Source organism: Genypterus blacodes, unplaced genomic scaffold (assembly GCF_046128005.1).
Source record: "Genypterus blacodes isolate CSIRO-AG114 ecotype Tasmania unplaced genomic scaffold, CSIRO-AGI_Gbla_v1 ptg000305l_1, whole genome shotgun sequence".
NCBI lineage: Eukaryota > Metazoa > Chordata > Actinopteri > Ophidiiformes > Ophidiidae > Genypterus > Genypterus blacodes.
This window is the reverse complement of record NW_027467095.1, coordinates 1-15,000: the sequence shown is the minus strand read 5'-3', so window position 1 is coordinate 15,000 and position 15,000 is coordinate 1. Positions and strand designations below refer to the sequence as shown.

At 52.5% G+C, this 15,000-nt stretch overlaps 4 protein-coding genes and 1 long non-coding RNA gene across 5 annotated transcripts in view; 2 read left to right on the top strand and 3 right to left on the bottom strand.

The window, feature by feature from the left end:
* The window catches only part of apc (APC regulator of WNT signaling pathway), a 17,253-nt gene extending 15,998 nt beyond the window's left edge, over positions 1-1,255 (bottom strand). Inside the window, exon 1 of the mRNA XM_076137336.1 lies at positions 1,063-1,255. The gene's annotated coding sequence lies outside the window, so the exon portion shown is untranslated. The remainder of the gene's footprint in view (positions 1-1,062) is intronic.
* A 673-nt stretch (positions 1,256-1,928) lies between these two features.
* Positions 1,929-4,510, top strand: fktn (fukutin). The gene is made up of 10 exons (XM_076137335.1): positions 1,929-2,177; positions 2,345-2,401; positions 2,479-2,679; positions 2,764-2,910; positions 3,075-3,205; positions 3,284-3,416; positions 3,506-3,635; positions 3,722-3,855; positions 4,046-4,170; positions 4,257-4,510. The coding sequence occupies exons 1-10, from the start codon at positions 2,076-2,078 to the stop codon at positions 4,468-4,470; spliced, it is 1,374 nt and encodes a 457-aa protein (XP_075993450.1). The 5' UTR covers positions 1,929-2,075; the 3' UTR covers positions 4,471-4,510.
* Positions 2,677-4,681, bottom strand: LOC142988238 (uncharacterized). The gene is made up of 2 exons (XR_012960573.1): positions 4,597-4,681; positions 2,677-4,485 (listed from the first exon to the last, which is right to left on the bottom strand). It is a non-coding gene; the product is annotated as an uncharacterized LOC142988238 (long non-coding RNA).
* Positions 4,682-4,823: 142 nt separating this feature from the next.
* LOC142988235 (UDP-glucuronosyltransferase 2C1-like) lies at positions 4,824-8,416 on the top strand. Its single transcript, XM_076137334.1, has 7 exons — positions 4,824-5,066; positions 5,403-5,892; positions 6,055-6,203; positions 6,399-6,530; positions 6,702-6,789; positions 7,099-7,318; positions 7,527-8,416. Exons 1-7 carry the CDS (start codon positions 4,824-4,826, stop codon positions 7,801-7,803), a joined length of 1,599 nt encoding a protein of 532 aa, XP_075993449.1. The 3' UTR covers positions 7,804-8,416.
* A 469-nt stretch (positions 8,417-8,885) lies between these two features.
* On the bottom strand, positions 8,886-14,445 carry dusp11 (dual specificity phosphatase 11 (RNA/RNP complex 1-interacting)). The gene is made up of 9 exons (XM_076137374.1): positions 14,028-14,445; positions 11,551-11,626; positions 11,049-11,180; positions 10,847-10,970; positions 10,651-10,711; positions 10,504-10,550; positions 10,362-10,437; positions 10,144-10,269; positions 8,886-9,648 (listed from the first exon to the last, which is right to left on the bottom strand). The coding sequence occupies exons 1-9, from the start codon at positions 14,066-14,068 to the stop codon at positions 9,378-9,380; spliced, it is 954 nt and encodes a 317-aa protein (XP_075993489.1). The 5' UTR covers positions 14,069-14,445; the 3' UTR covers positions 8,886-9,377.
* Positions 14,446-15,000: the final 555 nt, after the last annotated feature.

Genomic DNA, 15,000 nt, shown 5'->3' with positions numbered 1-15,000 from the left:
ACAGGGCCTCCAGCGAAAGGGCTCTCACACACGCACGCACACACACACACACACTTTAACTAAAGGCTTTTCACTTTTGGCGCAATGCAGGCACCCAACCAGCAGATGGCGCATGTGAAAGAAAGCTTTGTTTATTTAAAAAGCAAAGCTGATCAGATGAACTTTGTGAGACTCAACATGACTGATGTGTATGTGACAGAATGACGTGTTTGGCTTCTTCAGACTGATCAATGTGGAGAGTTAAAGCTTAGTTTCCCTCTATGGGGCTGAGAGGCTGTTTAGTGTGGAGGAACACAGGAGGGGGATTTCCTTTAGGATCTGATTTCAGATGAATCCTTGTTAGTGTGTGTGTGTGTGTGTGTGTGTGTGTGTGTGTGTGTGTGGTGTGAGAGCACTGCAGCTGAGATGGAGACTAAAGAAGAAGAAGAGAAACACAAGACGGTTTGGGATTCAGATCAAACCGTGCTGATTTGTAGCGTCTGAACAAAGATGGAAGCCAGCAGGTGTGTTCACCTCCTCACACAGAGGAGTGAGGGCGTCATCAGATCATATGGAGATACAGATGGGATAGAAACAAAGGAGACAGCTGGGATGTGACTGCAGTAGATGTATGAATGTAGCGTGTGTTGTGATTTAGCGGCCTGGCTCTCTGTGTGTAACGGTAAAGTTAAGTAGACGAGGCAGTAACAGCAGTCAGAGTTATGATGGAGGCACAACAGAGCTGTAGCGGTACTACGAGCAGTTACTATAACAAGAGTAGCTGTGGGGAGAAGTAGGGTCCCAGTGGTTCAAGTGTAGTCGTGCTGTTAAAAGTAGCGTTATTGCCGCTACAGGCTAATAATGACGCTTTCGTGCTGCTAGCTAATTTAGCTTACTGGAGCTGTGACAACTTCACCCACACAACCACAGACTCTTCGGTAACACAGTCACGGAGTCACGACACTGTCGTTAAAGCGCGTCGGACACTTTTACGTGCACAAACCGCGCACACACCGACAGCTTCAACCAAAACAAACAGGTAACGCGAGCTACGCTAGCAGCTAGCATGACGGCTGCTCTTACCTTCTCGGTTTGGAGGAAAAAGTCGCTTCAGGCGCAGAAACTTCAGGGAAACGTCACCGGGAAGAGCCGGGAACGCTAGAAGAACCGGGACCGGCCCCGGTGAGCAGCCATGGCTCCGGGCACCGCGGGGAAACTCTGCCACAAAGTCCCAACAAGTTTGACTGTGGTTACTACAGGCTGCGCCGCTCCGCCATCTTCTTTGAGGTTGAGAGTGTGTGTGCGTGCGTGCGCGCGCGTGTGTGTGTGTGAGAGAGTGTGAGTGAGAGTGTGTGTGTGTGTGTGTCAAGTGACACTTTAGTCAAGTTAAAGTTTAACAGATTTGTGGTGTTAAGTCGAAACATGATCGACTTTTTTAACTACAACAATAATTATTAAATATTTTTGATAATAAACTAATGGACGCATAAAAAGAGATGATGTCATTTGTTAAATACAAAAGAAATGTAATGGTCAATATAAATCATTTCTGCATGTACATGACATGTGTGACATGTGATTTATTATTGGGTTAACCTTCATTAAAGATCAAATAGATTTACACAGCACAATAAATTATACTAGTGTAAAGTGAAAATAATCATGTATTCATGTACATGTTTAAATTCAGTGTAAACAAACAGGCTTTTATCAAAACCTGGAGTGGATTAAATTAAATGAGTGCTTGATTTATATGTAAGCATGTTTATATTCCCATGCTTCAACAACAACAACAATACTATATTGACCATATTTATTAACTTCACGAGCTTCCTTTGTGACGTCATTTTCAGCGCGCTGTTAGTGACGTTACACGTTTGTTCAAATCCACATTGGAGTGGCTTTTACTTTGGAGGGTACTGCCGGAAGCGCTTCGTGGATCTCTTTAAAGATGGCGGCGGCTCTGCGCGAAGAGAAATTGCGCCCGTGTCTTGCGCGTTTTCCGCTCTCCGCGCGCGCTCACATTTCCTTTGAGATCACCGACATGACGAGCGCGTGCACGTAAGAGCGCGCGTGACAGTCGTGATCGTTACCGGATGTTTCGAGTGAACATAAGCGCGATTTTATTTCTGCTGATCGTGAGCAGCTCCGTCTTTCTGCTGTTCCAGCTGTATTACTACCGGAAATACTTCAACAAGGTACGTGTTAGGACAGGAAGTGGTTCAGTGAGCCGTTGTCAGTATGGAGGCACGTCGTCATGGTCACTGTTGGTTGATTGTCATCTGAATTCAGTTCAGATTTGTTTAAATGTCTTTTTCCAAACAAAGTTCACTTTGTATCTTCCCATCATGCCGTTCTCCTGCAGCCTGGCCCTCACATCCTGAGCCGCACTGGTCACCTGACGTCCAGTGATGTCCAGTGGGTGAGTGTGTGAGCACACAGCTATTTCCTGCTCCTGCTTCATTCACCGACTTTCACTTCCTGTTCTCTTGTCTGCAGCAAACGGTGAAGAGGTTCCTGGCGTTATCCCAGCGCTTCAAGCTTCCCCTCTTCCTGGCTGACACTGCCGCGCTGACACTGCTCTCCCAGGATGCTTTGCTGCAGCGAGACCAGATGGTGCGCGAGCCTCACTGCAGCTTCCTGTGCACCGGTCGTCCAATGACATCATTCGCTCTGAATGCCAACCATTGGAAATACGATGTGAGGGAAACCTGAAGGATGCGGCAGGGCTTTAATTCTGAAGGCACTGTTTCACGCTGTGATCCTCTGCTTCCTGTCTTGCAGCCAAGCTTCCTGTCAGCAGCTGAGGAGAAAGGCTTTGAGCTGCTGGAGCTGCGAGGAGAAGACCCCCGTCTGTCCAGCCTGGACACGCTGTCGGGCCAGGACATCCCCCTGCACTTCCTGTTTCGCCTGAATGGCTATACCATCCAGGTGGGCGGGGCCACATGGTGCTCCTCTGAACAGTTCCATAGAAGCTGAAGCGTTCCGATCGTCAGCTCTTAAACATGAACCAGAGAGTCACTGCAGCCCCAGCAGTCGGCCATTTTGAATGTTGTCAGTGTGTTTTACTTTTGCGTTGTTTGTTGTTGTTGCAGCTGGTGTTCCTGTACGAGCGCAGCGGTCACTATCTGTGGCACGGCGCCTTACGACTCCGAGCCCACGCCGACACGACCTTTGCTCCTTTCAACCAGCTTGACTACGGTCGCCATGCCGGCGCCTACGACAGGTCACTGCACGGTACTGCACTCATTCACACGCCGCGCCACGCTCACAATGAGACTGTAGCTGTTGCTGCCCCCTGCAGGCCTGACCTGGTGCTGACTGTGCTCGACGGCCTCGATGTTCGAATCCCACGGAACGTCTCTGGCTTCCTGTCTCAACAGAGACACGCCCGCTTCCTGGAGTGTCGTTACCACGACGCTCGCAACTTCCTGCAGGTCAGACAGTAGCCAGGGCTTTTATTCTGAAAGAACTAAACCATATGATATTAAGATGAGTGCTGAAAGCTAACGGCCTGATGTTGCAGCTCTACCCTGACGACTCGTCTCCAGAGGCGCTGTCTTTCCGCCACAGAGCGACGTCTCTGCTGCGACTCGCCGCTCGAGCTCTGAATCAGCTCAACGTTCCCTTCTGGCTCAGCAGCGGCACCTGCCTGGGTAACACGCCAGCATCCCAACACGCTAACAACATGTTGACACCACACAGCAGCGCTAAATGCATGCTAACACCGCTCCCCCTACAGGCTGGTTCAGGCAGTGCAGCATCATTCCCTACAGCCGGGATGTCGACATTGGAATTTTCATCGCAGACTTCCGAGCCGACATCATCGCAGCGTTCCAGGACGCTGGCCTGTCACTCAAACATAAGTTTGGCAAGGTGGGTGGGCCAAACTTTTATCCAATTTACCGTTTCGATCCAGCTGTGGTTAGCATGTATTTTATTTTGGTTTTAAATGCGGGTGAAGGGCAAGTTTTATTTTGAAAGGATGTGCCTCACATTAGCAGTAGAGGACAGTGTGGGAGTTTTTGTTTTGAAGGCGAGTCTATTCTGGTATTTTATTTCGAAGGTGGAGGACAGTCTGGAACTTTCCTTCCTCAGCGATGACGTCAAACTGGACATTTTCTTCTTCTACGAGGACAAAGACGTGGTGTGGAACGGAGGGACGCAGGCCAAGAGCGGGAAGAAGTTCAAGTAGCGTGCTTCTGTTGGTCACATGTCCTTCTGTGGCAGCACAGCGCCGCCTGCTGGTGAATCATGGCTTCTGTGTGTGTTTGCAGGTACATCTTCCCGCCCTTCTCACTCTGCTGGGCGGAGCTTCTGGAGCTGAAAGTTCGTGTTCCGTGCGAAACGTTGGACTACATCACGGCGAACTACGGCGACACGTGGAACATCCCGCTGAGAAGCTGGGACTGGAAGACGTCGCCTAGCAACGTCCAGCAAAATGGGGCGTGGCTTCCTGCAGAGTGGGAGGAGCTCATTCAAGTTTACTGAAGGAAACACTGGAGCCTGTAAACAAATAAAGTCAAAGTATTTCATGAATAAACCTCCTGTCAGTCCTGAGTGTGGGCTTAATAACCCGTCTGTAGAGTTTATAGTTATATATTATGTATGACTTACACAATATCTGTAGTAAACTTGTACTGCACAGTGGGCGGGGCTTCTTCCTCTGGACCAATCAGATTGCAGCACAGCCGTCAGCTTTGGACTTTGGAACTGTTTGTGTGCAAACCTGAGCACTGAAAGCTTCAGGCTCATTCTTCTTCTTCTTCTTCTTCTTGTTCGTCTCCACTGAAACGTCAGATTAAAAATAAAAGTAGCGTTTTTGTTTTGTAGCTGTGCTCAGCATGCAGAGCTTCCTGCTCCCTGCTGCTCGTCTTCCCGTCTTCCTGCTGTTTCTTGTCCCGCTGGTGGACAGCGGCCATGTTCTGGTCTTTCCGGGCGAGTACAGTCACTGGTTGAACATGCGGAACATCGTGGAGGAGCTGGCGAACAGGAACCACTCTGTCACTGTTCTGGTGTCTGAGGCTTCACCTTCAATCACACGTGACCACCGCCACGATGCCAGGATCAACTTCCTGTTTTACCAGGTAGGGGGAAGGTTTTTGCTGTTACAGGCGTCGCTGTGTTTCCCCCCCCCCCCCTGAGACCGGCAGTCTGCAGGCAGGACAGAAGAAGATCACCTGCTGACAGGAAGTGAGCCTACAGATGATCAAGCTGGTGTCCTCTGCACACAACTGTGTCATGTGATCCTGAATGACCAATCACATCCAACAACCTCACAAAACAATACTACATTCAAATTAAGAGTAATTTTTGTCCTGCAGACCATGTGACTCAAATAGGTCAGGGGTCAAAGAGCTGAACCTCAGGGTGTGGATCACTAAAGGGTCAGGCGTCGGTGTGCTCTTCCTCATCTTCCTCAGGTGCCGTTCAGCCGAGCTCACGCTCACGGCCTCATGCAGAACTTCACTCACTTCATCATGTCAGAGTGGCACTCGGCCTCCTGGCTCCGTCGGGCCGCGGCGCTGGCAGACGTGTCCAGAGGTGTTGTGGACCTGGGGCTGCGTCAGTGTGAGTCCATGCTGGGTAACCAGCAGCTGATGGCCACGCTGCGGGCCGCCGCCTTTGACGCCGTCCTGCTGGACCCTATGGTGATGTGTAGCGACCTGGTGGCCGACGTGCTCCACCTGCCGTTCATCATCTCGCTGCGCTTTTCTATTGGCGGCGTGCTGGAGCGACACTGTGGCCACGCCCCCTGGCCACCGTCCTACGTGCCTGTGGCGCCGCTGGCATACGATGACCGCATGACGTTTGGGGAGCGGCTGGTCAACGCGCTGGCGTACGTTTGGATGTCGGCGACCTCAGAAGTGATGTATAGGCTGAGGATAGATGGATTCTACAGCGAGGTCAAAGGTCAGCAGTGTCATCAAACAGCTGGGGGACAACAAGTGTAGAACCAAAATATCTGAATGTTTTTAAGATAAACAGATCAAGTTTGAAAATTTTGTGAATCAAATCAATCTCTCCAAAATAAAAGAGAAAAAAGATTCACTTAAAGTGAAAATGTGTGAACAGGAAGTAGCAGCAGTTGGTGCGAGACGCTGGGAAAAGCTGACATTTGGCTCATCAGGACCTTCTGGGACCTGGAGAGGCCACACCCACTCCCACCCAACTTCAAGTATGTAGGCGGGCTGCACTGCAAACCAGCCAATCAGCTGCCAGAGGTGAGAACACAACAACAACAACAACAACAAGGACACAAACACCATCAGACAAGAGAACACTTTTAAAATGCAACATTTCACTTTCTTAAAGAATAAGAACACAAACCTTTCTCTGCTCTTTGTTGATGATGTGATGTCAGCTCGTATCAATCTAACGTCTGATTGGCTGCTGCTCTGTGACGTCTCGTCTCTCAGGACATGGAGGCGTTTGTGCAGAGCTCAGGAGACGCCGGTGTGGTGGTCATGACCTTCGGCTCCGTGGTAACCAGCATGACCTCAGAGCGCGCCGACGTGATCGCCAGAGGCCTCGGGAGACTCCCTCAGAAGGTGTGACACACACACACACACACACACACACACACACACACACACGCACACACACACAGGGACACACACACATACATATACTCACAGGCGCACACACACACACAAACAGGGACACACACAGACACACTCACATGATCACACGTTGATTCTAACACGTCTGATGAACTTCAGGTGCTTTGGCGCTACAGTGGACAAACTCCAAAGACTTTGGCCTCCAACACGAAGCTTTTTGATTGGATCCCACAAAACGACCTGCTGGGTAAAAGCTTCCTTTCCTTTCAGAATAACTTATTTCACAATAAAAGACTTTTCCTTTGATAATAAAATGTGCTACACATGCGTTATTTGACCCCCACCCCTATTCTGACAAAGGGAAGTGATTGGTCAGTGTCCCGTCCACCCTCTCATTGTGTCATGTGAGTGTGTTGGCGCCGTGGCGACTCCATGTTGGCTACAAACTTCTGGACTTCCTGCCTTTTTGTCAGAATACTAGTTGGGAAGAAAATAATGCCTTACACATAAAATACTGTCACAATAAAAGCCCCTTTGTGTCCTTCCTTCCTGTCAGGTCACCCCAAGACCAAAGCGTTTGTGACGCACGGCGGCACTAACGGGCTGTACGAGGCCGTCTACCACGCCGTCCCCTTGGTGGGAATCCCTCTGTTTGGTGACCAACCAGAGAACTTGGCTCGGTTGAGTCGCCGCGGCGCCGCTGTTGTCCTCGACTTCAACCACATGACGTCTGAGGACCTGACTGAAGCCCTGCAGGCCGTCATCAGCGACCCGGTGTAAGTGTGGAGCAGAGCGATGACGTCATAGCGAGGGATGCGGTCTGATCAAAGTGTTTGAACCAAATTAGAATAATAATGTTTCATGGCTAAAGCACTGAGCCTGAGCCTGAGCCCCCGAAGAGGACCGGCTGAGGAGGACGCCTGTGTGCGTGTGTGTGTGTCTCTCTCTCTATTAAATGTTGTGTATCTGTCCCTTTGTCCCCAGCTATAGGAGCAGCATGCAGCGTCTGTCCTCGCTGCACCGGGACCGGCCGGTGGCTCCACTGGACGCTGCCGTCTTCTGGGTTGAGTTTGTCATGAGGAACGGCGGCGCTCGCCACCTTCGGCTGGCGTCACGTGACCTTAATTGGTTCCAGTACCACAGCTTGGACACCGCCGCTGCCCTGTTGAGCGCCCTGCTGAGTGCCGTCGCCCTCTGCTGGCTGAGCGCCCGCTGCTGTCTGCGGCGCTGCAGGAGGAGACGCAGAGAGAAAAGTGAGTGAAAGTAGGAGCTATGGATCTGATCAGAAACACCGATCAGCTGAGAGACAGGAAGGTAACAAGACAACCCAACATGGAGGAGTCACTATGGCAACGGCTCATCAAAGAGGACCTCATCAAACTTCTTCCCCATTCTGCAAGAAAACAAACTGTCAATGAAAAAACATCAGCGTCGTCCTCACTGAGTGAAGCTGTGCGTCTCATCAACATGTCATTTCATAGGATCGCACACTGAGGAACTCACCGGGTCTGGGTTGTGAGTTGAATTCCCGGCTCAGCTCCATGCTGTGCTCACGGGCGGCAGCGGCGGCGACAGCGGAGGAGAGCACACTCACAGCCCCGCCCATCATCAGAGAGCCTTCATCCCCGTGTCCACCTGCAGCCGAAGAGCCTGAGTGGTGACAGCATGAGACACCGCTGTCTCCACTCAGGCGCCTACAGTCCACCAGCGCTCAGATGAACTGAAATAATACTGAATAATAATAATTAAGTGTTTCCAACATTCACACACACGATCTATTGATATTGAATTAAAGATTGATCACCAAACAGAATCTATAAGCTTCTAACCAAACATATTAGTGACATGTCTGAATAAAGTCTCCAACTGTCCAACTGTCTCTCCTCCAACAAACGCAGTGAGTGAGGATTTCTCCCCTCTCCTCCTCTCCTCTCCTCTCCCCTCTCCTCTCCCCTCCTCTCCTCTCTTCTCCTCCTCTCCTCTCCCCTCTCCTCTCCTCTCCCCTCCCCTCTCCTCTCCCCTCCTCTCCTCTCTTCTCCTCCTCTCCCCTCCCCTCTCCTCTCCTCTCCTCTCCTCTCCCCTCCCCTCCCCTCTCCTCTCCTCTCCTCTCCTCTCCTCTCCTCTCCCCTCCCCTCCCATCCTCTCCCCTCCTCTCCTCTCCTCTCCTCTCCTCTCCTCCTCTCCTCTCCCCTCTCCCCTCCCCTCTCCTCTCCTCTCCTCTCCCCTCCCCTCCCATCCTCTCCCCTCCTCTCCTCTCCTCTCCTCTCCTCTCCTCCTCTCCTCTCCTCTCTCCTCTCCTCTCCTCTGTTAGTGTGTTTGTACTTAATGTGCATTTGAAAGACGTTTACATCCTAAAATGTATTTATTGGATTCAATTAAAAGTGTTGATGAAAATGTATAAAACACACACACACACACACACACTCACACTCACACACACACACACTCACACACACACACACACAGTCGGCTAAAATCCAAGATGAGATTTGAACAAATTACATGTAAACAAAACTGTAAAAATGTTTCTGATCTTCACACAGAACCAGAGCGACAGATAGAGCAGCAGCCCGAGGGAGTGTGTGTGTGTGTGTGTGTGTGGGCATGTGTGTGCGTACATGTGTGTGTGTGTGTGTGTGTGTGTGTGTGTGTGTTCTAGCTCAGGTGAATCAAATCCAGTCTGGTTTCCTGCTCCTCATGGTCTTAAAGGTCACCATGTATCAAAGTGACTTCATAAATGGATGAAGGTTGAACAGGAAGCAAAGAGGAAACATGAAGCACCTGAGGAGCCAATCAGAGCGCAGCAAGAGTCCAGACACGAGGGCCACTCAGGTCCTAGTAGTAGTCTCTGGAGTATCTGCGCTCAGGTGGGCTGTAGCCGCTGGCCTGGTTCTCCCAGCCTGCACCGGGGCAGTACCTGGGCAGGGAGGCGTGCTGAGGGGCGTACGGGCCCGGGGGGGGAGGGGCGCGTCTGGAGCGAGCCTGCTGCGGGAGGGGGGGTCTGCGAGGGCGGGGCTCAAGGCGAGGGCGGGGCCAGCGGTGGGGGGGTGAAGGGGGTAAAGGGGGAGGGGCCTGACGACTGGATCTCCTCCAACATCTGGAAGATCTAGAGAAGAAGAAGATGAGTTCAGCGTCCTTCATCCAATCAGCAGCACGCAACAATCTGACAGCTGTTTACACACGTGTTTACATGTTCACACCTGGTCACGTGTTTACACATGTTCACGTGTGTCACAGTGTTACAGCAGTAACACTGAGGATGTGAGTGTGTGTGTGTGTGTGTGTGTGTGTAAGTTTGTGTGAGTGTGAGTGTGTGTGTGTGTGTGTGTGTGTGTGTGTGTGTGTGTGTGTGTGTCTGTGTGTGTGTGTGTGTGTAAGTCTGTGTGAGTGTGTGTGTGTGAGTGTGAGTGTGAGTGTGAGTGTGTGTGTGTGTGTGTGTGTGTGTGTGTGTATGTGTGTGTGTAAGTCTGTGTGAGTGTGTGTGTGTGTGTGTGTGTGTGTGTAAGTCTGTGTGAGTGTGTGTGTGTGTGTGTGTTTTTAAGTCTGTGTGAGTGTGTGTGTGTGTGTGTGTGTGTGTGTGTGTGTGTGTCTCCAGGCGTACCTCTGCTCCCAGCTGTCAGTCACATGTGCTCGCCGCTCCTCTCGTGGGTCACATGATGTGAAAGATGGCCGGCGGTCAGCCTGGCCGCTCTCGGGCTCGTGCTCAGGCTGGTCCATGCCGTGGTTGCTGTGGAGGTGGAACACGTGTGTGGAGGCGTTAGTATGAAGATGAAGCAGCAGGCGACAGGCTGAGTGACAGCTGGTCTCCACGTGTCTCACCTGCGTCTGCGTCCCCTCTGCAGGTCTTCCAGGTAGTTGTCTCGCTCCATCACGTGACCTCTGCTGCTGTTAAACACTGAACACACACAACAGTCACACACGGCTCCTTCACACACGCGTGTAGCTGCAGGTCAGTACTCACGCTTCACAGCGTCCCGAGGGTCCATCCTGTCCACGTCGATCAGATACCTGCGGGGACATCCGGGGGTTAGAGACACGCCTGAGACACGCCTGCTACACGCCTGCTACACGCCTGCTACTTGCTGCTACACGCCTGCTACACGCCTACCTGCAGATCATGTATCCGGTGCGGTTCAGCCCGTGGGTGCAGTGAACTCCGATCAGCTTGTCTGGGAGCAAAACAGAGAGAAACAAACAACATCTGGATTCTGGTCCAAACACCTGTGACCTGTCTCGTCCCCTTGTCTCGTCCCCTTGTCTCGTCCCCTTGTCTCGTCCCCTCGTCTCGTCCCCTCGTCTCTCACCGTTGTGGGCGTTGTCTCGCAGGAAGCTGCCCACGGCCCGTTTGAAGCTCAGGATGGTGGCGTCGCTGGGAACCTGGTGTCCGGCCGTGAAGATCTTCAGGAAGAGCCAGGAGTCGGGAACGTCCTGCGCACAGAGAGTCGTCACGGTAACGGCTTAGGAGCGCGGCCGGGCCGAGAGGCGGGGTTCTGCGGGCGAGCGTACCTGCAGGCTGTAGTAACGCGTGGTGTTGGTCAGGTCGATCATCAGACCCAGCTGCTGCTCCTCTTCCTCCAGAACATCCAGAAGGTCCCAGGGTCCAAACGCCTCAGTGAGGGGGAGCTGACGGCTCAGAGCCTGAAGGACACAAGGAGACAAGGGAGACACAGGACACACAGGAGACAAGGGAGACAAGGGACACACAGGAGACAAGGGAGACAAGGGAGACAAGGGAGACAAGGGAGACAAGGGAGACACAGGACACACAGGACACACAGGAGACACAGGAGACACGGGAGACACAGGAGACACGGGAGACACAGGACACACAGGAGACACAGGAGACACAGGAGACACAGGAGACACAGGACACACAGGACACACGGGAGACACGGGAGTTTAACTCCAGACTGAAGCGTCCAGCATTCAGATGTTTACACAGGAAGTGAACACACAGACCAAAGCATCAAGTGTCCATCAGAGAGAGAGGAGACACTCAGCTTCTCACCTGTTTCAGAGGAACTTTGAAGGCAATGAATCGAGTCCCAGGAAGACGTTTCCCCACAGCACTGTAATTCAGCCACCTACACACACACACACACACACACACACACACACACACACACACACACACACACACACACACACACACACACACACACACACACACACACACACACACACACACACACACACACACACACACACACACACACCTGAATTTGAACAGCATGTCTGAGGTGAATCTCTCTCTCTCTCTCCCCCTCCCTCTCCCTCACTCCGTCTCTCTCTGTCTCTGTCTCACTCACTCGCACTCTCTCCCTCCCTCTCTCTCTCTCCCCCTCCCCGTCTCTCTCTGTCTCACTCACTCACACTCTCTCCCTCCCTCTCCCTCTCCCTCACTCCGTCTCTCTCTGTCTCTGTCTCACTCACTCACACTCTCTCCCTCCCTCCCTCCCTCTCCCTCACTCCGTCTCTCTCTGTCTCTGTCTCACTCACTCGCACTCTCTCCCTCCCTCTCTCTCCATCTCTCTCTCTCCCCCTCCCCGTCTCTCTCTGTCTCACTTACTCACACTCTCTCCCTCCCTCTCCCTCTCCCTCACTCCGTCTCTCTCTGTCTCACTCACTCACACTCTCTCCCTCCCTCCCTCCCTCTCCCTCACTCCGTCTCTCTCTGTCTCTGTCTCACTCACTCGCACTCTCCCTCCCTCTCTCTCCATCTCTCTCTCTCCCCCTCCCCGTCTCTCTCTGTCTCACTCACTCACACTCTCTCCCTCCCTCTCCCTCACTCCGTCTCTCTCTGTCTCACTCACTCACACTCTCTCCCTCCCTCCCTCCCTCTCCCTCACTCCGTCTCTCTCTGTCTCTGTCTCACTCCCTCCCTCTCCCTCACTCCATCTCTCTCTGTCTCTGTCTCACTCACTCACACTCTCTCCCTCCCTCCCTCCCTCCCTCCCTCACTCCATTTCTCTCTGTCTCTGTCCATCTCACTCACACTCTCTCCCTCCCCCCTCCCTCTCTCTCTCTCCCTCCCTCTCCCTCCCCGTCTCTCTCTGTCTCTGTCTCACTCACTCACTCTCTCCCTCCCTCCCTCTCCCTCACTCCGTCTCTCTCTGTCTCTGTCTCACTCACTCACACTCTCTCCCTCCCCGTCTCGCTCTGTCTCTGTCTCACTCACTCACTCACACTCTCTCCCTCCCTCTCCCTCACTCCGTCTCACTCCGTCTCTCTGTCTCTGTCTCACTCACTCACTCACACTCTCTCCCTCCCTCCCTCCCTCTCCCTCACTCCGTCTCTCTCTGTCTCTGTCTCACTCACTCACACTCTCTCCCTCCCTCTCTCCATCTCTCTCTCTCCCTCCCTCTCCCTCCCCGTCTCTCTCTGTCTCTGTCTCACTCACTCACACTCTCTCCCTCCCTCCCTCTCCCTCACTCCGTCTCTCTCTGTCTCTGTCTCACTCACTCTCTCCCTCCCTCTCTCTCTCCCTCCCCGTCTCGCTCTGTCTCTGTCTCACTCACTCACTCACTCACACTCTCTCCCTCCCTCTCCCTCTCCCTCACTCCGTCTCACTCCGTCTCTCTGTCTCTGTCTCACTCACTCACACTCTCTCCCTCCCTCTCTCCATCTCTCCCTCTCCCTCACTCCGTCTCACTCACTCTCTCCCTCCCTCTCTCTCTCCCTCCCCGTCTCGCTCTGTCTCTGTCTCACTCACTCACTCACTCACACTCTCTCCCTCCCTCTCCCTCTCCCTCACTCCGTCTCACTCCGTCTCTCTGTCTCTGTCTCACTCACTCACACTCTCTCCCTCCCTCTCTCCATCTCTCCCTCTCCCTCACTCCGTCTCACTCCGTCTCTCTGTCTCTGTCTCACTCACTCACTCACACTCTCTCCCTCCCTCCCTCCCTCTCCCTCACTCCGTCTCTCTCTGTCTCTGTCTCACTCACTCACACTCTCTCCCTCCCTCCCTCTCTCCGTCTCTCTCTGTCTCTGTCTCACTCACTCACACTCTCTCCCTCCCTCCCTCCCTCCCTCTCCCTCACTCCGTTTCTCTCTGTCTCTGTCTATCTCACTCACACTCTCTCCCTCCCCACCCCCCTCTCTCTCTCTCCCTCCCTCTCCCTCACTCCGTCTCTCTCTGTCTCTGTCTCTGTCTCACTCACTCACACTCTCTCCCTCCCTCCCTCCCTCCCTCTCCCTCACTCCGTTTCTCTCTGTCTCTGTCTATCTCACTCACACTCTCTCCCCCCCCCCTCCCTCTCCCTCACTCCGTCTCTCTCTGTCTCTGTCTCACTCACTCACTCACACTCTCTCCCTCCCTCCCTCTCCCTCACTCCGTCTCTCTCTGTCTCTGTCTCACTCACTCACACTCTCTCCCTCCCTCCCTCTCCCTCACTCCGTCTCTCTCTGTCTCTGTCTCTGTCTCACTCACTCACACTCTCTCTCTCCCTCCCCCCCTCCCTCTCTCCCTCCCTCTCCCACACACACCTGTCCGGGATGCCGCTGCTCCTCCGGCGGTGAGCGCTCATGGTCTCTGTGTCTCTGTGTGTCTCCTCTGTCTCAAACAGGACAGACACGTGTCGTGTGTCCTCGTGTGACGCGCGCACACACACGCACACACACTGATGGACTGAAGCACAGGAGCGTCTCTGTCTGTAGTCTGAATCACAGAGGAGCCTTAACTTTCCTCCATGTTGTTACGGCGAAGAGAAACACGCAGCGCTGTCGCGTCTGGATGACGTCACCTCGGGTGACGAGTTGTGTTCAGACTCCGGCTGCGTCCCAACATACGTTCAACAGGCACAGCGCTCGTCGCTGCCCCCTGGTGGCCACACATGCGTCCTGGTCACAGGCTTCATTCTGATCTTCACATCTGTCTCAACATGGAACCCGACTATTGATCGATTAATAATCAATCTCAAAGCTCCTCCTCCTCCGCTCCGCGCGGTACAGGCCGGATGTCAGAGTTAGTCTGTGTCGCTTTGATCTTCGTGTCTCTGCAGCTTCACTTTCGTTTCGCTCTGAAGTGAAACTAAACTGCGCGTTTTCACTCCTTCTTCATTTCCGAGGCGTTTTCAACGATGAACAGATAACTGCATCGATCTGATCACACAGTGAAGGTGAGGAGTGCTTCTCTGATTCTTTCCTTTAGACTGACTGATATTATTGATCATCAATCACAACAGAAAACCGAAGAGTTTAGTGCCTGCGTGTTTTCATGCTCAAAGGTCACAACTCAACACAGAATACAACTCAGAACCTATTTCATTCTATACTATAGGTACTATTCTATTCTATTCTATTCTATTCTATTCTATTCTATTCTATACTATACTATACTATACTAAACTATACTACTATAGCACTACTCCAAACTACTGTGTTCTGTACTATGCCAAAATATAGTTGTACCAAACACAGTGTGTTACTGTCTATGGTACTACACTACACTACACTACAC